The 20,139-nt window shown below is 49.9% G+C and overlaps 2 protein-coding genes and 1 pseudogene across 2 annotated transcripts; all 3 read right to left on the bottom strand.

Annotated features, from left to right (window-relative positions):
- Window positions 1-210: 210 nt before the first annotated feature.
- On the bottom strand, window positions 211-2,290 carry LOC117079940 (annotated as a pseudogene).
- Window positions 2,013-4,073, bottom strand: LOC117079892 (putative uncharacterized protein FLJ46235). The gene is given in 5 exon segments (XM_033204231.1): window positions 2,013-2,991; window positions 3,144-3,376; window positions 3,697-3,761; window positions 3,764-3,943; window positions 4,035-4,073. Coding segments are annotated over 5 exon segments (813 nt in total). The 3' UTR covers window positions 2,013-2,695.
- LOC117079856 lies at window positions 3,975-18,516 on the bottom strand. Its single transcript, XM_033204085.1, has 2 exons — window positions 18,509-18,516; window positions 3,975-5,608 (listed from the first exon to the last, which is right to left on the bottom strand). The coding sequence occupies exons 1-2, from the start codon at window positions 18,514-18,516 to the stop codon at window positions 4,480-4,482; spliced, it is 1,137 nt and encodes a 378-aa protein (XP_033059976.1). The 3' UTR covers window positions 3,975-4,479.
- Between the last annotated feature and the right edge of the window lie 1,623 nt (window positions 18,517-20,139).

Here is a 20,139-nt window from a genome sequence, read left to right as displayed (position 1 = left end):
GTGAACAGGAGGTAGGCCTGGCCCCAGAGGGGCCCACTTGAGGTCCTGTGTTGTGCCTGGAGAGGCCGCCGGGAGCCTGGAACTGGGCCTGGAGAGGCTGACTTCAGGACAATATGGGGGCCTGCAGAGGTGGCTGGGATGCCCAAGCTGGGCCAGAGGAGCCACCTGGAGACAGTTTATGGGCCTGGAGACTCTATTGGAGGGCAGGAGCTAAGCCTCCTGGAGAGGCCACCATGAGGCCTGAGCTGGGCCTGGAGAGCTTGGCTTGAGGAAGCTGTGGGCCTACAAAGGCTCCCAGGAGCTGGGCGGGAGCTGAGTCCAAAGATGTTCCTGTAAGGCAGGAGTTGGGCCTGTAGACACAGCTGGGAAGAAGAGCTGGGCCTGGGGAAGAACCCAGGAGGCTGCAGTTGGGTCGGCAGAGGCTGTCTTGAGGAGCTTGGGGGCCTGGAGAGGTCACCAAAAGGGCACAAACTGGGCCCGGAAAGGCCATTGTGAGTGGTGAGCTGGGCTTGAGGAGGCCATCGGGAGGCACAAACCGGGATTGTTGTAGCTGCCAGAAGGCAGGAATGTCAGACTGGGAAGGCCGCAGTGAGGCTGTGGCCTGGACATGGGAGGGCCCGCTGTGAGGCAGAGGCTGGGCCTGTATACAGGCCTTTGGGAGGCAGGAGGCTGGGCCTGGAGAGGCCAACTGGAGATCAAGTTCTGGAGCTGAGGAGTCCACAAAAAGTCAAAAGCGGGGCCTGGTAAGGCCGCTGAGAGGCACGAGCTGGGCTGTGCAGGGGCCATTGAAAATAATATGCTGAGAATAGATAGGGCTCAAGGACAGTGTCTCTAGCTAGTTGCACTTTCAATGAACTCCAGTAGTCAAGGATACTATCTCTAGTTGAAATTTTAATGAACTCTAGTAGGCGCCAAGAAGGCAGACAAAATAAGAAAGAACTTAGAAACAAAGAACTAAGCAGTAGGTTATATCTGGGTGCAAAAAGTTTGTTTTGTATTATGTCATTTTTGCTGACGTGGGATTTATGGGGTATAAATAATGTGAGGCGGAGGCTTTAGGCGCGGCCGCCATGTTCTCTGTTTGTCTTTGTCTTTTGTGTCTGTGTCTGTTCATTCTCCACTACCCCCGGCACGGGCCCCAACAGGGCTGGGCCACTGGGAGGCAGGAGCTGGTCCTGCAGAGGCCCTGAAGGGCAGAAGCTTGGCTCGAGGGGCACACGGCAAGGAAAGAGGCAGGCCCTGAGTGGTCCCACTGTGAGGTAGAGTCTGGCCCTGGAGAGGCCGCCCACAGACAGGGGCTGGGCCTGGAGAGGCCACGAGAGGCACAAGCTGGGCCCCAACAGGCCGGCGTGAGGGGGGACCTCGGCCCAGAGAGGCCACTGTGAGGCAGGATCTCACATGTCTGGGTGGGCTGCAAGAGGCATGAGTTGAACTGAAACAGGATATGGTGCGGTAGGAGCTAGGCTTGTCAAAGCTGCCAGGAGGCAGGCAGGCAGGAACCTGGTCCCAGGAAGCCGCCGTGAGGTGACAGCTGGGGCCGGAGAGGTCCCTGGGAGGCAAGCACGGGGCCCACAGAGGCTGTTCTTCAGCCAGAACTGGGTCTGTGCAGGTGACCGGAAGGCAGAAGAAGAGACTACAGACCTCTGGCTTGAGAAAGGTTTGGACCTACAAAGGCTGTTGGGAGCAGGGCAGAAGCTGAGCCCACAGAGGTTGCTTGTTGTGAGGCAGGAGTCGATTCTGTTGACCCAGCCAGGAGGAAGGGGAAAGGGCTGAGCCTATAGACGCTGCCACAAGGGAGGCTGAGAATGGGCATCTACAGGGTAACGGGAGGCAGGAGCTGGCCCTGGAGTGGCCCACTTGAGGCCCCATGTTGCACCTGGAGAGGCCACCAGGAGGCCAGAGCTGGGCCTGGAGAGGCCGAATTCAGGACGATGTGGGGGCCAGCAGAGGTCACCAGGAGGCCCAAGCTGGGCCTAGAGTAGCCGCCTCGAGGAAGTCTGGGGGCGGGAGCTGAGTCTCCTGGAGTGGCCACCAGGAGGCCTGAGATGAGCCTGAAGAAGTTGGCTTGAGGAAGTTTTTTGCCTACGAAGGCCACCAGGAGCTGGGCATAAGCTGAATCCAAAGAGGTTGCTGTGAGGCAGGAGTTGGGCATGTAGATGCACCCGGCAGGAAGAGCTGGGCCTGGAGAGGATGCCGGGAGGCTGCAGCCGGATGTGGAGAGGCCAACTTGAGGAGCTTCTGGGCCTGAAGAAGCCACCAAAAAGGGACAAACTGGGCCCAGAAAGGCCATTGTGAGGGGTGAGCTGGGCCTGAGGATGCCATTGGGAGGCAGGAGCAGGGCCTGTCGAAGCTGCCGGAAGCCAGGAGCTTCAGAGTGGGGAGACCGCAGTCAGGCTGTGGCCTGGACATGGGAGAGTCCGCTGTAAGGCAGACACTGGGCCTGTATATGTGCCTTCGGGAGGCAGGAGGCTGGGTCCGGAGATGCCAACTAGAGGTCAAGTTCTGACCCTGAAGAGGCCACCAAAAGTCAAAGCGGTGCCTGGGAAGGCCACCAAGAGGCATGAGCTAGGCTGGGCCATTGGGAGGCAGGAGGAGCTGGACCTGGAGAGGCTGATGGGGGAAAGTTGTGCCCACGGAGAGGGCGTCGAGAGGCGAGAGCGAGGTGGGAGGTGGCTGTCTTGAGGAAGACTTGGCCCTACAGAGGCTGCAAGGAGGCAGGAGCTGGCCCCAGAGAGGCTGACTTGAGGGCAACTTGAGCTTGCAAAGGCCACCGGGAGGAAGAGCCAGGACTGGAGATGCCGACTGGAGGAAGTGCAGGACCTGGAGATGATGCAATGCAGCAAATGCTAGGCCTGTAAAGGCCACTGTTGAGGCATGAGCTTGGCCTATAGAGGCCACTGGGAGGCAGGAGCTGGGCCTGCAGAGGCTGCCGAAGGGCAGGAGCTTGGCCTGAGGGGTCCACAGTGAGGCAAGAGGCGGGCCCAGAAAGGGCTCACTGCGAGATAGAGGCTGAGCCTGGAGAGGCCGCCCACAGGCAGGGGCTGGGCCTGGAGAGGCCATGAGAGACATGCGCTGGGCCCCAATGGGCCAGCGTGAGGGAGGACCTTGGCTCAGAGAGGTCAGTGTGAGGCAGGAGCTCTCACCTCTGGGCGGGCCACGAGAGGCATCAGCTGGGCCGAAACAGGCCATGGTGTGGGAGGCGCTGGGCCTGTCGAGGCTGCCAGGAGGCAGGCAAACAGGAACCTGGTCCCGGGAAGCTACCGTGAGGTGAGAGTCGGGCCTGGAGAGGTCCCTGTCACACAAGTGCGGGGCCTGTTGAGGCTGTTCTCCAGCCAGAGCTGGGTCTGTGCAGGCCACCGGGAGGCAGAAAGTAAGCCTACAGAGTTTTGACTGGAGAAATGTTTGGGCCTATAAAGACCGTCTGGACCTGGGCAGGAGCTGAGCCCACAGAGGTTGCTTGTTGTGAGATGGGAGTCAGGCTTGTTGACATAGCCAAGAGGAAGGGGAAGGGCTGGTCCTGGAGAGGATGCCACAAGGGAGGCCGAGAATGGGCCCCTACAGGCCGATGGGAGGCAGGGGCTGGCCCTGGAGGGACTCACTTAAGGCCCCGTGTTGCACATGGAGAGGCCGCCGGGAGGCCGGAGTTGGTCTGGCAGAGGCTGACATCAGGATGATGTGGCGGCCTGCAGTGGTCACCGGGAGGCCCAAGTTGGGCCTAGAGGAGCCACCTGTATGAAGTTGGGGGCCTGGAGACTCTGTCTTAGGGCAGGAGCTGAGCCTCCTGGAGAGACCACCGTGAGGCCTGAGCTGGGCCTGGAGAGCTTGACTTGAGGAAGTTTTGGGCCTCCAAAGGCTGCTGGGAGCTGGCCGGGTGCTGAGTCCAAAAAGGTTGCTGTGAGGCAGGAGTTGGGCCTCTAGAAGCAGCCGGGAGTAAGAGCTGGGCCTAGAGAGGATGCCGGGAGGCTGCAGCCAGGTCTGGAGAGGCCGACTTGAGGTGCTTTTGGGCCTAGAGAGGCCGCCAAAATGGGACAAACTGGGCCCGGAAAGGCCGTTGTGAGGGGTGAGCTGGGCATGAGGAGGCCATCAGGAGGGAGGAGGGGGGGCCTGTTGAAGCTGCCCGAAGGCAGGAGCTTCAGACTGTGGAGGCTGCAGTGAGGCTGCAGCCTGGGCATGGGAGAGTTCACTGTGAGACAGAGACTGGGCCTGTATACAGGCCCTCAGTAGGCAGGAGGCTGGGACCAGAGAGGCTGCCTGGAGGTCAAGTTCTGGGCCTGAAGAGGCCGCCAAAAGTCAAAAGCGGGGCCTGGGAAGGCTGCCGAGAGGCACGAGCTGGGCTGGGCCTAAGGAGGCCATTGGGAGTCATCAGGAGCTGGGCCTGAAGAGGCTAACAGGAGGAAGTTGTGCACCTGGAGAGGCCGCTGAGGGCAAGAGCTGGCCTGGGTGCCAGGAGCTGCGCGTGTGCTGAGTCTAAAGAGGTTGCTATGAGGCAGGAATTGGGCCTGTAGACGCAGCCGGGAGGAAGAGCTGGGCCTGGAGAGGACACCGGGAGGCTGCAGCTGGTGCTGGAGAGGCCAACTTGAGGAGCTTTTGGGACTGCAGTGTCCGCCAAAAGGGGACAAACTTGGCCTGGAAAGGTAGTTGTGAGGGGTGAGCTGGGCCTGAGGAGGCCATCGGGAGGGAGGAGTGGGGCCTGTCGAAGCTGCCGGAAGGCAGGACTTTGGACTGGGGAGGCCGCAGTGAGGCTGCGGCCTGGGCGTGGGAGAGCCCACTGTGAAGTAGAAGCTGGACCTGTACACAGGCCTTTGGGAGGCAGGCGGCTGGGCCCAGAGAGGCCCACTGGAGGTCAAGTTCTGGCACCGAAGAGGCCACAAAAGTCAAAAGCAGGGCTTGGGAAGGCCACCAAGAGGCACGAGCTGGGCTGGGCCTAAAGAGTCCATGGGGAGGCAGGAGGAGCTGGGCCTGGAGAGGCTGATAGGAGGAAGTTGTGCACCCATACAGGCTGCCAAAAGGCAAGAGTTGGGGCTGGGGAAGCTGATTTGAGGACGACTTGTGCCTGCAGAGGCAGCGGGGAGGCAGGAGCTGGCCCCGGAGAGGCCAACTTGAGGGTAACTTGGGCCTGCAGAGGATGCTGAGAGGAAGAGCCGGGCCCAGAGAGGCCGATTGAAGGAAATGCAGGGCCTGGAGAGGATGCAAAGCAGCAAACGCTAGGCCTGGAAAGGCTGTTGTTGAGGCATGAGCTTGGCCTACAGAGGCCACTGGGAGGCAGGAGCTGGGCCACAGAAGGGCAGAAGTTTGGCCCAAGGGGGCCACGGCGAGGCAAGTGTCGGGCCCGGAGAGAGCCCACTGCGAGGTAGAGGCTGGGTCTGGAGAGGCAACCCACAGGCAGGAGCTGGGCCTGGAGAAGCCGTGAGAGGCATGAGCTGTGCCAAAATGCACCGGCGTGAGGGAGGACCTCGGCCAAGAGAGGTCAGTGTGAGGCAGGAGCTCTCTCCTCTGGGCGGGCCACGAGAGGCATGAGTTGGGCCGAAACAGGCCACGGTGCTGGAGTAGCTGGGCCTGTCGAGGCTGCCGAGGGGCAATCAGGCAGGAACCTGGCCCTGGGAAGCCACTGTGAGGCACTCACAGAACAAAGTGAGTGAACAAAGTGAGTGAAGCCACTGTGAATGATTAAATGTAGAGATGGGGTTTCACCATGTTGGCCATTCTGGTCTCAAACTCTTGACCTCGTGATCCACCTGCCTCAGCCTCCCAAAGTGCTGGAATTAAAGTCATGAGCCACCATGCCCTGCCCTACTTTATACATTTGTTGTAGAAACAGGGTTTTGCTATGTTGCCCAGGCTGGTCTCGAACTCCTGGTCTCTAGTAAGTCTCCTGAAATGCTGGCATTCTAGACATAAGCCACCTTGCCCGGCACTTGCACCATTTCTCTGTGCATGCATCTCCACTCCCACTGCCCAGGACTTGTGGAATTAGATTTGAGTCACTACTGAGCACCTCACACCCAGCCCCATGCCTACATCCCAGCCTGCACTCCCTGTTTGCTTGGTGCATTAACATCCCTCCCAAATCTGCATCCACCCACCTCCTGTTTTCAAGAGCTGTTTCAGGGAATCAGTCTCATTTTTGGCAGTGGCCAGCCCAGTGACCTTAGCTCTGTGTATCTGGAAGGATGGCTGCTCCTCTGCGGGGATAGGATTCAGAGGTGGGGGGGAGAGTGATGTTAGAGAGCTCAGTCTAGGACTAGAAGATCATATGCCCTTACGTAAAATACATCTCAAGTTAGAGAAGAAAGCAGAGGCGCCACGATATTGTTATATTTTCCTTGTTTTCCATTGTTTGTTTGTTTTGAGACAGGGTCTTGCTCTGTGGTCCAGGCTGGAATGTAATGGTGCGATCTTGGCTCACTGCAACCTCCATCTCCTGGGTTCAAGCACTTCTCGTGGCTCAGCCTCCTGAGCAGCTGGTGTTACAGACACGTGCAACCATGACTGGCTAATTTTTATATTTACAGTAGAGATGGGGTTTTGCCATGTTGGCCAGGCTGAAAGCTGCCTCAAGATTCTCTGTGACGGCTGGGCATGGTGGTGACATCTGTAATCCCAGCACTTTAGGAGGCCAAGGCAGGCAGATGCTTGGGGTCAGGAGTTTGAGACCAGCCCAGCCAAGTGGTGAAACCTTTCTACCAAAAATACAAAAATTTAGCTGGATGTGGTGGTGCATACTTGTAATCCCAGCTGCTCAGGAGGCTGAGGTACAGAGGTAATTGATTGTGAGAGGCAGAGGTTGTGGTGAGCTGAGATTGGGCCACTACATTCTAGCCACGGTGACAGAGCAAGACTCTGTCTCCAAAACAAAACCAAAATGATTTTCCGTGAGATTGACTGCATTGGCCCCTTGGATGGGAGCGCTTCTCCACTGCAAGGTGAGGGGAAGCCCAGTGATGGGACTGCTGCCTGGAGAGGAGTTGGTTCCAGTGGCAGGGGCCCTGGGCTTTGGCTGAGGGCAGTGCATTGGCAGCTACTTTGCCTCTCACAGCCCTTCCCAGCTGCGCACTCATGAGTGTCAGAGCGGAGTCACAGGCCTGCCTCCTTTGGGCCTCTTTGTGACCATGTTTCCTGCCTGTGGAGCAGGGTAATTTCAGGATCTAAATTGGTACACGTGGATGTTCTCAGCCCCAAGAGGCACCTCTTCCTGTTGTAGGGTGTGTTTGTTTGTTTGTTTGTTTGTTTTAAGAAATGGGGTCTTGCAATGTTGCACGTGATCCTCCTTCCTCACCCTCACAAAGCGCTGGGATTACAGGTGTGAGCCACTGCACCGGGCCAGAAATCAAAATTTTGGGAGTCCTGTCATTGGCTCTCCCTGGCCCACAGGACAAAGCCCTAATCCCTGGTCAGGACACTCAGTGTCCTCTGCTCTCTCCTGGGTTTTCATTCTCTTCCCCTCACTCCCAGCCACTGATCTGTTTCAACTGCCCTCGTTTGCCCTCCTGCTCTTGCTTTAGCTGTTTCTTCTGCCTGAAATTCCCATGTTGGCACCATACCACCTACTAAAAGATCCTTTCTTTTCTTTAGGGATAGGGCTGGCTGGGCACAGTGGCTCACACCTGTAATCCCAGCACTTCGGGAGGCCAACATGGGAGGATCACTTGAGGTTGAGAGTTTGAGACCATCCTGACCAGCATGGAGAAACCGCATCTCTACTAAAAATACAAAATTAGCCGGGTGTGGTGGTGCATGCCTGTAATCCCAGCTACTTGGCAGGCTAAGGCAGGAGAATCACTTGAACCCAGGAGGCAGAGGTTGCGGTGAGCTGAGATCACACCACTGCACTCCAGCCTGGGCAACAAGAGTGAAACTTCATCTGTAACAACAACAAAAAAAGACTTTAGAGATAGGATCTTGCTATGTTGCCCAGGCTGGTCTCGAACTCCTGGACTCAATTGATCTTCCTGCCTTGGCCTCCCAAAATGCTGGAATTACAAGTGTGATCCACTGTGTTAGTCTTTTTTTTGTTTTGTTTTGACAGGGTCTTGTTCTTTTGCCCAGGCTGGAGTGCAGTAGTGCCATCATAGCTCAATGCAGACTTGAACTCCTGGGCTGAAGAGATTCCCCTGCCTCAGCCTCCTGAGTAGCTGGGACTACAGACATCACCACCATGTGAAGCCTATTTTTAAAATTTTTGGTAGAGATGGAGTCTTGCTATCATGCTGCTCTTGCACTCCTGTCCTCAAGTGATTCCCGTGCCTTGGACTCCAAAGTACTGGGAATCCAGGCATGAGTCCCACGATGCATGGCTGAAAAGATTCCTGTTCGGTGTCCAAGTATCCTCATAGCTGTCCCCTCTGTGGGAAGATTTACCTCAACTCCCCCAGGCTGAGGGAGCCCTTCCCATTCTCTGCCCCTGTTGCAGCCCGAACCTGGCTCTCCCAGCATTCTCGCCAGGCACTGCCGTTATTTCTTTGGCTCTCTCTTTGATAAAACTGTAGGCTCCGGAGAGAGAAGAAGTCCTATTTATTGTTGTTTCCTGGGTACTCTGCAATATCTGACATAGCATGCAGTAAATAATATGTACTGAGAGCATGAGTGCGATCTTAGAGCTACATTTAATCACTCACTTTGTTCTCTTTTGTTTTGTTTGTTTTGAGATGCAGTCTGTTGGGGCCCGTGCCGGGGGTAGTGGAGAATGAACAGACACAGACACAAAAGACGAAGACAAACAGAGAACATGGCGGCCGCGCCTAAGGCCTCCGCCTCACTTTATTTATACCCCATAAATCCCACGTCAGCAAAAATGACATAATACAAAACAAACTTTCTGCACCCAGATATAACCTACTGCTTAGTTCTTTGTTTCTAAGTTCTTTCTTATTTTGTCTGCCTTCTTGGCGCCTACTAGAGTTCATTAAAAGTTCAACTAGAGATAGTATCCTTGACTACTGGAGTTCATTGAAAGTGCAACTAGCTAGAGACACTGTCCTTGAGCCCTATCTATTCTCAGCATATTATTTTCAATGGCCCCTGCATTTCCCCCCTTTTTTTTTTGTTTTGCCTCAATCTTAGAAAGGCAGCCCATACTTGTTCCTGGTTTTTCTTTTGTTTTGGGATGCGACGGAGGGAGCATCGGATTATTAGGAGAAATAGACTCAATCCAAGCACCCAAAGCAATATACTTCCAGAGATTGTAGAAATCCATGTTTTCATCTGAGTCCATGGATTAAGAGCAGCAAGGCGTTGACCCATCTCCTGCATAGTATAGCTGCTCCGGACAATACATGCAATTGTTGTTGAAATGCTACAGAAATATTTTGAGTGAGTTCTTGGATGTCCAAACTAATATTTTTATGGCCTATTAATCTTCGGATTTTGGTCCAATTCTAAGAAACATTAAAAGGCACAGGTGTTACGCAAAATTGCGTGGAATTCCAATCACATTGCAATGTTACTCGAGTACTGAGGACAGTGAGGTGATCTCCAGGCCATGTCAAAGCTTGTTCCACGTTGTCCAATCTTTCGGCAAGTTGGGAGTCAATGTTTCGTTGTTGCAGCCACAACCGGTGAGATTGTTCATGCCATTGCTGTACAAATTTAGCATTTTGTATGCCTTGATGTAACGCGAGCCCCGCCACAGCCGCGGTGGAGGCAATGGCAACAAGGCTCATTACCAAGGCAATTATAAGTCCAAGAGCCCGACGGGTCCATTGAAGGGAAGTCCAAATATAAGTCTCAAGAGGTGATGCCCCCCATGGTCGCGTAAGGTTGACAGGTAGCCAAATTTCCTTACGAGCCCTGAGGATATAAATATCCCCCGTAAAACTGCGCCACCAAGAATGATTGAGGCAAGACAAAAATGTACACGTATCTTTACAATTAACAATCCCCGTATCATTATCCCATGTTAAATGTCCTGCTAACAATAGGTAAGGCTTTCGGACACAAGCAATAATATATCAGGAGACATTCCGCCGTAATTGAATATGAAAAGGGTTATTCGGGTTAGAAAGATTAAGGGACATATTTCCCACGAAAGTACTAATGGCATCACCTGCAGCTAATAACTTCCAAAGATGACTTTGTACTTGTAAAGAGTATCTAAGATGAGGCATAGGTGGCGACAAGCCTCCTTCACGCCATACTAAAGTTTCATTACCGTCAGCAACAATACTTTTATTTACCCGGTGCCATCTTAAAGGTATGTGACTAAATTTTGTTTGAAAATCACCGTGCACACTCCAATCAATTACTTGCAACCCATTATATTCTAATAAAATCCGGGGCTTAATTCCCCGACAATGTTGCCACTCCAATACTTCAATATTAGGGGAAACCTCTGGAATAGGACAAAAAGGTAAGGAACTAGGAATAGTCTCATTAATATATACAGTATGATTATAATGAAAACTTCTAGTTACAATAATAACAGTATTGGCAGCCACATGGCTATGATTATAGCGAACAGCCCAAGCTTCATGTGATTTCCGGAGACAATGAGGACTATTTCCCATGCAAATTGGAAGTCCTTCCACTCCAAATTGGTATGTGCTGTTTATTATTCCCATTTCCCGTTCTATGTTGTCCTTGTCCATATAGGGGGACGGCATCCAAGTAGTGTCATTGGTGAAAACCTTAACTTCCGCCTCCCCCCAGGCGACTCCCTGATACAAGGGTGGAAAGGGAATATAAGTCCAATATTCATACAAAGCCTCACTAAGGGAAATAAGTCCTCCGCTGAGACACATCCAACAAAGGAAGAGATGCATGCTGAGTCCAGTTTCTTTTCAACAGGGTTTCAATCGCCTTGTAGGAAACCACTCAGGTCCACTCCCTGTAAGGATAAGAGCATAACCCCGTCCCTGTTTTAGAACTTGCCCCTGTGCATACTTACCTTCTTCATTAGGATACCAAACCTTTAAATTATCGACGGGGACTATTGTCGAAGGAGGTGAGGAAAGATGAGTTACAGCAGCGGAGTCCTGCAATTGTCTCCATTGATTCAAAAAATTTAAGATAAACAAAGCCTTTAAAATCTGATTTCTGGGGGACTCATTTCCCCCTTTTTGTTTTAACAGTTGAGTTTTCAAGGTTAAATTTGCGCGCTCAATAATGGCCTGGCCTTGACTGTTGCCCGGGATACCAGTGAGATGTTGAATATTGTATTGCTGTAAAAAAACTTGTAATTTACAAGAAACATAGGCAGGAGCATTATCAGTTTTAAGTATTAGAGGAATGCCCATGACGGCAAAACAAGCCAAAAGATGAGTAATAACAGAATCAGCTTTTTCAGATGGTAAAGGAGTTGCCCATTGAAAATGAGAGAAAGTGTCAATAGTATGATGAACATACTTTAATCATCCAAAAGAAGGGACATGTGTGACGTCCATTTGCCAAATCTGATTAACTTGAGTACCTCGTGGATTAACTCCGGGATGAAAAGATGGATTGCTCAAAGGAGCACAAGAAGGACAAGCTCGAATAAGAGAACGAGCTTGTTTACGAGTTAAATGAAATCGTCGCTGAAGACCAGAACTATTAGTATGATGTAGAGCATGTTCTTGTTCTGTAGCCTGTAGATGGCCGATTAAAAGTGAATCAATCTGAGTATTGCCATGAACTAATGGTCCAGGAAGTTGAGAATGAGAACGAAGATGAGTGATGAATAAAGGAGCTCAACGCTGGCTCAAAGTAGAAGACAATAAAGAAAAGAGTTTTTGAAGAGAAGAAGTAGCACAAAGAGGTAGAGTGGCTTGAGAAATATAAGAAGTAACATAGACGGCGTATTGAGAATCACTAACAATGTTACAACTGGTGGAAGGGAAATCAAGTAAGACCATGAGAATAGCAAACAGTTCTCCCTGTTGCACCGAGGGGTAAGGGTAAACTGTAACTCGAGATTGATGAAGACTCCAATATCCAGCTTTACCATTACTACTAGCGTCAGTAAAAAAGGTAGGGCCTTGAACAGGAAATAAAGATATGGGTGAAAAGGGCAATACAGAATGTTGTCTGAAGAATGAAAAAATTGGAGACTTAGGATATTGGGTAGAAAATTGTCCGACAAATGAGGCACAAGCAACTTGCCAAGAATCAGAAGTAGCAAGAAGATAAGTAATTTGACTATGAGTGAATTGAGAGATAATGAAGGAAGGGTCTCCTCCCCAAAGTTGTCGACAGTGATGCCGTCCTTTGATGATCAATTCAGCTAAACGATCAATATAAGTAGCCAAACGTTTAGATGTTTTGTTGGACAAAAAAATCCATTCTAACGGCCGATTTGTTTGATGAATCATACCTGTAGGAGAATGTAAAGTATGAAATAAGCAAAAGGAAAGGGGAACGTCGGGAAGGATATAATATAGATGGGCCTTTTGAAGTTGTTCCTCTACAAGCTGGAGTTCCTGTAAAGCTAAAGGAGTTAAATGACGTGAGCTGTATCTCCTTCTAGAATAGAAAAAAGATGTTGTAACTGATACGTTGGTATTCCCAAAACAGGACGCATGCAATTAATATCCCCTAAAAGCTTTTGAAAGTCATTTAATGTTTTTAAATGATCACGTTGAATTTGAATCTTTTGGGGCCGAATATTTTGCGCTCCCAAGGTATAACCTAAATATTGAATAGGAAAATTTATTTGAATTTTTTCTGGGGCAATATTAAGTGAGTATAAAGAAAGTTGCGTTTGTAAGGATGTAAAAGCATCTTGCTGCTCTTTTTTAGTGGGTGCAGCAAGAAGAATGTCATCCATATAATGATATAAAAGAACAGAAGGATGACATTTTCGAACAGGATCCAGAGCTCGATGAACAAACTCTTAACACAAGGTGGGGCTGTTTAACATTCCTTGAGGCAAAACCTTCCATTGATATCGAGAAAGTGGCTGAGAATTATTAAAAACAGGGACAGAAAAGGCAAAACGTTCACAATCGTTTTGATCCAAAGGAATAGAAAAAAAACAATCTTTTAAATCTATAACCATAAGCAACCAATCTTGAGGAATCATAGAAGGGTTAGGAAGGCCAGGTTGCAAGGATCCCATGGGTTGAATACATGCATTGATAGCACGAAGATCTGTTAATAGTCTCCATTTACCGTTTTTATTTTTTATTTGTTTGTTTTTGTTTTATTTTTTATTTTTATTTATTTTATTATTTATTATTTATTTATTTTATTTTTTATTTTTTATTTTTTATTTTGTTTTATTATTATTATTATTATTATTATTTTATTTTATTTTATTTATTTATTTTTTTTTAACACAAAGACAGGGGAATTCCATGGAGAAGTATTAGGCTCTATATGACCTAAGGACAATTGTTCCTGAACCAAGTTTTCCAAGGCCTCAAGCTTCTCACGTGTTAAAGGCCACTGCTCAACCCACACAGGAATATTAGTTTTCCATGTCAAGGGAAGGGCTTGAGGCTGTTGAACAGTGGCTACATGTTTAAAGATTTTTCAAGAGGATTGTAGCCCATGCGGAACATCATATTCTTGGCAGAATTAGAAACTTGAGGAATAGACACAAAAGCTCCAAATTGTTGCAATAAATCTCGCCCCCATAAATTTAGGGCAATAGGAACAATATAAAACTGAACTTGGGCCATTTGACCATCTGGCCCTCGGCAATTTAAGGATTGAGAACTTTGATACACCTCAGAGGCAGAACCTAATCCTGTAAGAGAAACAGCAACAGGCCGTTTAGGCCACTGTAAAGGCCATTGATCAGAGGCAATAATAGAAACGTCAGCTCCAGTGTCGACCAAACCCTGAAAAATTTTTCCTTCCACTTCAAGGGGAAACAAAGGTTTTTGTTGAGTTACTAAAGTTTCCCAAAAAATATGTTTACCTGTGCTTCCAAAACCTCCAATTCTTTCTTGCTTCCGTGAAGGAAACTGAAAATAGGGCAATACAAGGAGTTGTGCAATTCGCTGCCCCTTTTTCAGAGATATAGGTTTATGAGCTTGGGCCATAATTTGAATTTCCCCTTTATAATCAGAATCTATAACACCCAAATGAACTTGTAAACCTTGTAAAATGCTACTACTTCGTCCTATAAGCAATCCAACAGTATGTGAAGGTAATGGCCCAAAAACACCTGTGGCTAATTTAACAACTCCCATTTCTGGGGTAAGTTCAACAGTTTGTAAAATCGCCACATCAGCAGCGGCGCTACCGGAAGTAGCAGAGAAAAGCTGAGCTACTGAAAATTGGGGGTTAACATTGGCTGACTGGTTTGCTGATGCTGAACCCCTGAGCTGACTGGAAATTGCAATTGAAAAGGGCTTGTATTGTTGTGGGGGCCCCAAGCTGAAGGGCCCCTCTGCAAGTTTCCCGATTTAGAAATGAGAGAGTTACCGTTTTTATCTACCTTAGAGTGACATTCATTAGTCCAATGTCGTCCTCTGCCGCAACGACGACAGGGCTCAGTAGGAAGCTTTTTAATTTCTACTTTAGAGGAGTCACTCCTATTAGAAAACTTACGGCACTCCTTTTTAAAATGACCGGTCTTTCCACATTGGAAGCAAACTCCCTTTTTTCCCATGAATGCCTTAGATAAAGCTCCAGCAAACAACTGAGCGTTGTAAGCAGCCCCTCCCACTCCTGCACAGGCTCTAATAAAATCTTCTATTTGTAAGTTTCCAGCAGCTTTTAAAGGACGCAACAGCCTCTGACATTCCTGATTTGCATTCTCAAAAGCTAACGTGGTTACCAGAATTTGACCGGCAGCCCCACTACCCACAGTCTTTATTACAGCATCTTGAAGCCGAGCCACAAAATCAGGATAAGGTTCATTTGCGCCCTGTAAAATCTTGACAAAAGACAAGGCAGTTTTTCCTAATGGTTCTACTTTACATCAAGCCTTTAAAAAAAGTGCTTTAACTTGCGATAATGCTATGTCCTCAAGTCCAGATTGAGCCTCTATGGTAGCAAATTGACCAGTGCTTGTTAATTGCTCCTCTGTTGGCCCTGGAGGATTTCTAGCGGCATTACGGCGAGCCTGCTCTCTGGCATCTTCCAGCCACCAACTGCGTAGCTGAAGCCATTGAGAGCGATCCAAAACAGCCTTCCCCAAAGTCTCCCAAGCAAGAGGCAAAAACAAATTTTCAGATGAAAAAGAATCTAAAAGCCCCATGACAAAAGGAGATTGAGGGCCATAATTAGCAATAGCTGCCTTCATTTCTTTAAGAAACTTAAATTGAAGAACATTATACTGTACATTTATACCCCCTTGAGGAAATTGGTCATTAGGACCAAAAGGTTGCCTAATAATGGGGAACAATTGTAAAGGATCCTCATCCTCTTGAGAATCCAATACCTTAATTACAGCTTTGGCAGTAGAAGCAGGAACAGCAAAAACTGTGCCTGAACGAGGCAGCATTTCCACTGACGGTGGCGGTGGGGGAAAACTGTCCTCCTCTTCTGCCTTAGGTACTGATGGAGGTGGATGAACCACGGGAAAAGTAAAAACAGGAGTGGGTGGAGGAGAAGGCTGAGGGGGAGATAACTGCAATTGTAAAATTTGTTGTAACAATTGAACAACCGGCTGAAGCTCCTTTTGAATTTCTGATTCCTTTTCATGAGACACATTATCACGCAAAGGACCTTCTCCTTCAGTTACAAAATTATCTAAAGGAGGAGAAACGGCTAGCGGAGACTTCAAAGACCCCTCATCCCTGCCTTCTTCCTTTTCAGAGTCTGTCTCTAAGAGCTCCAAAGCCTGAGTAATAGTGGCACAAAGGGCCCACAAAGACGCTGACATTACATCGCCGCGCTGATGCGCTTGACGAAGGATTTTAACAACCTGTTGCCATTCTCGCTTATTTAATTGTACTTCAGTTTGATATTGAAACCAAGAGCAATGTTGTTCCACATGAGCAAACAATTTCCGCAAAGTTCTCTCTTTTACATCAACCCCAATAGAAAGTAGAAGCCCTTATAATAATCTTACATATTCCGAGGCCAAGGAACTGAAATTCCCCATAATGAAAGCTTAAGAAGGTTCCCCTTAATTAATTCCCGGGTTTTACCCGCTCCTAGGGGGTTCCCCTTCTTGTTCCCCACTACTCACCCTGTGCACCCTGCTCGCTGCGCCACTTGTTGGGGCCCGTGCCGGGGGTAGTGGAGAATGAACAGACACAGACACAAAAGACAAAGACAAACAGAGAACATGGCGGCCGCGCCTAAGGCCTCCGCCTCACTTTATTTATACCCCATAAATCCCACGTCAGCAAAAATGACATAATACAAAACAAACTTTCTGCACCCAGATATAACCTACTGCTTAGTTCTTTGTTTCTAAGTTCTTTCTTATTTTGTCTGCCTTCTTGGCGCCTACTAGAGTTCATTAAAAGTTCAACTAGAGATAGTATCCTTGACTACTGGAGTTCATTGAAAGTGCAACTAGCTAGAGACACTGTCCTTGAGCCCTATCTATTCTCAGCATATTATTTTCAATGGCCCCTGCACAGTCTTCCTCTGTCACCCAGGCTGTAGTCCAGTGGCATGATCTCAGGGCTCCTCACCAAGGCCGAGATGGACCAGATGCTCCATAGCCTATACAAGGTATTTACCACAGCCCAAGCCACCCAAGGCCCCCTCCCTGTGGCCACAGGCTTCCACCAAATCCCTGAGGGAATAGTGCAGTGTTGCCAGTCTGTGGTTTCATGTTGAACTAAGTATATTCTCACGTGCTGTTTAGCTGTGTGCTTTGTTGACCGCCTCTCTGCATTCTTTAATAACCCCTGTGGCCCACATGGCTCATGGGTAAAGGTGTGCAGGGCCCCAGATGCCCCCTCCCAGGGTGTGTTTCCAGGATTCAGCTCCTGGACAGGAATAGTCAGTCACCAGGGATAGGGTGGGACCAGGGCTGGGGCTCTCTTAGCTGCTGATGTCTGATCCCCTGACCCCTGGCATTGTTGCTACCCACTATTGGTGGCTGAGGAGTGGGCCCAGGGCACTTTCAAACTCACACCAATGATGAGGACATCCACACAGCCAATGAGCACCGCCTGAAGGTACAAAACCTGGAACCCCACCGCTTTCCTGGCCTCCCTTCTCCACGTTGCCCAGGGCCATCATTCTGTTTACTTCCCCACTGGCAGACAGCTGGCAAGACCTCAAGACATGGGCCAGGCATGGAGGCTCCTGCCTATAATCCTAGCACTTTGGGAGGCTGAGGTGGGAGGATTGCTTGAACCCAGGAGATGGAGGTTACATTGAGCAGAGATCTCATTGCACTCTAGCCTGTGTGACAGAGCAAGACTCCACCTAAAAAAAAAGCAAAAAAGCCGTGTTTCCCGAAGCTTGTACCCCAACTAGTAGCACCAGCATCACCTCAGAACTCCTGAGAAATGTGAGGTGAGGCCCCACTTTAGATGGCTGAATCAGAGATTCTGGGGGTGGTCCCCAGCAATTTGTATTTGTTTTATTATTTTTATCTTTGAGATGGAGTTTTGCTCTTGATGCCCAGGCTGGAGTGCAGCAGTGCCATCTCAGCTCACTGCAAACTCCACCTAATGAGTTCAAGCGATTCTCCTGTCTCAGCCTCCCGAGTAGCTGGGATTACAGGCCTGTGCCACCACATCTGGCTAATTTTGCATTTTTAGTAGAGATGGGGTTTCACCACGTTGGTCAGGATGGTCTCAAACTCCCGACCTCAGGTGAACCACTCGCCTCGGCCTCCCAAAGTGCTGGGATTACACATGTGTGCCACCATGGCTGTCCAGCAATTTGTATTTTTAATAAATTCTCCAGTCACTAGGCCTGGTGGCTCACGCCTGTAATCGCAGCACTTTGAGAGGCTGAGGCAGGAGCATTGCTTGAACCCAGGAGTTCAAAACAAGCCTGAGCAACATAGCAAGACCCTGTCTCTAACATTAAAAAAATTAAATTAGTAGTCATGATGGTTTGTACCTGTGGTCTCAGGAGACTGATGTGGGAGGATCCCTTGAGCCCAGAAGGTCAAGGATTAAGAGAGCCATGATTGCACCATTGCACTCCAATCTGGGTGATGCAGCAAGACCTTGTCTCAAAAAAGCCCAAATCCACAACAACAAATTAGCAGGGCACAGTGGCGTGTGCGCCTTTAGTCCCAGCTATTCGGGAGGTGGAGGCTGAAAGATCCCTTGAGTTCAGGCTGCAGTGAGCTATGATGGCTGCTGCGCTCCAGTCTGGGCAACAGAGCAAGACCCTGTCTCCTAAAACAGAAAACTAATCTCCAGGAACATCTGATGCATACTAAACACAAGGACTATTTGAAAACATAAAGACCAGTAAAACCTACAGGCCAGTAAGTGTTAGTAGCACATGTAAATGTTATCAATAATTATCAGAAGATGGTTCAAGCTGAGAGTGAGACAGAACCGAATGGGTAAGAGAGGATCTGCCCAAGGCACTGACATCGTGGCAGAGCGACAGATCCTGGGCCTAACAGCGTCAGATGCCAGGGTGCCCAGGGCCCACCACTTGTCCACCTACACCCCCAGGTTCACTGAGAGAACGTGAGACAGGCCCTCACCCCGACATGCTGGCCACTGACTTCTACTACCTTGTCCTCAAAGGGGTGAGTGTGTAGCAGCCAGTGGGAGGGTGAGGAAATCGGGTGCCCCTCAGATGGCGGGGAAGCTCCTGGAGGGGTGCAGGAGGCCTCGTCTGTGGCTCACGTGTGTAATCCCAGCACTTTGGGAGGCCTGGGTGGGTGGGTCACTTGAGGCCAGCCTGGTCAACATGGTGAAACCCTGTATCTACTAAAAATACAACAATTAGCCAGGAGTGGTGGCACAGTCCTATGATCCCAGCTACTCAGGAGGTTGAGGCAGGAGAATTGCTTGAAGCTGGGAGGCAGGTGGAGGTTGCAGTGAGGTGAGATTGTGCCACTGCACTCCAGCCTGGGCGATAGAGCAAGACTTTGTATCAAAAAAAGAAAAATACAAAAAGGAAGCGGCACGGGCAATGGAGGTAGATAAGGGCATGGAGGAAGCTGCTTCAGCGCCACCTCCTAGGAGGTGAGCCTAGGTGTCTGGAGGTCAGGGTTGCCCGGTGTTCTGGCCCACGTCTTCCTCTTTTCCCAGCCCCCTGTCCTCAGGCGATGTATGGAGTATGGGCACAGTGTGGAGCAGTAAGGTGCCCTGGGCGTCTGTGTGTGCTCCAGGTTCAACGGGCAGATCTGCCAGGTGTGGCCGCTATTGCAGGCACAGCAGGCTAAGGTCCTCCCGTGCCTGCCCCCAAATAAAGTGAGTGCAAGAGGAGGCTGTTGTGTATTTCCTGCCCTAGACTGGCTCCTTCCTTGCTACACTTTCCAGGGCTGGCCAGTGGGACAGTCAGGGACTGGAGAGGCAGGGCAAGGTGGCCTGTAATCCTAGCACTTTGTAAGGGCAAGGTGCGAGGATGCTTGAGGCCAGGAGTTTGAGACCAACCTGGGCACCACAGGGAGACCCCTATGTTATTACCCCTACCCAATAATAAAAAAGTAATTAGCCCAGCATGGTGGTGGATGCCCGTAAGTCCCAGCTACTTGTAGACTGAGGTGAGAGGATCAGGTGCGCCCAGGAGTGGAGGCTGCAATAAGCGATGAGCATGCCACTGCATTCCAGCCTGGACAACAGAGTGAGACCCTGTCTCAAAAAAAAATTTTTTTTTAAATATGGAATCAAAGAAAACTGGGCAAGGGCAGTAAGGGTGATAGATGGGAAAGGAAGAGATGTCTCCCATCACAGCCTCTGCCCTGTCCAGGTCCCATTACTTTCAAACAGGGTATCACAGTAGCCTCCTATGCCAGGATCGGTGGCTCACACCTGTAATCCTAGCACTTTTGGAGGCCTGGGCAACATAGCAAGACCCCAGCTAACACATTAATAAAAAAAAATAGCCAAGTGGGCATGGTGGTTCACACCTGTAATCCCAGCACTGTAGGAGGCTGAGATTTGTGGATCACTTGAGGCCCGGAGTTGGAGACCAGCCTGGCCAACATGGTGAAACCCTGTCTCTACTGAAAATACAAAAATTAGCTGGGCGTGCTGACAGGAGCCTGTAATCACAGCAACTGGGGAGACTGAGGCAGAATTGCTTGAACCCAGGAGGTGAAGGTTACAGTGAGCTGAGATCCTGCCATTGCACTCCAGCTTGGGTGAAAAGAGCAATCCCCTGTCT

The sequence above is a fragment of the Trachypithecus francoisi genome, unplaced genomic scaffold (assembly GCF_009764315.1).
Source record: "Trachypithecus francoisi isolate TF-2019V2 unplaced genomic scaffold, Tfra_2.0 Contig00226, whole genome shotgun sequence".
NCBI classification, from domain to species: Eukaryota; Metazoa; Chordata; class Mammalia; order Primates; family Cercopithecidae; genus Trachypithecus; species Trachypithecus francoisi.
Note: the sequence above shows the minus strand (reverse complement) of the source record. Positions and strands in the feature narration are given on the sequence as shown.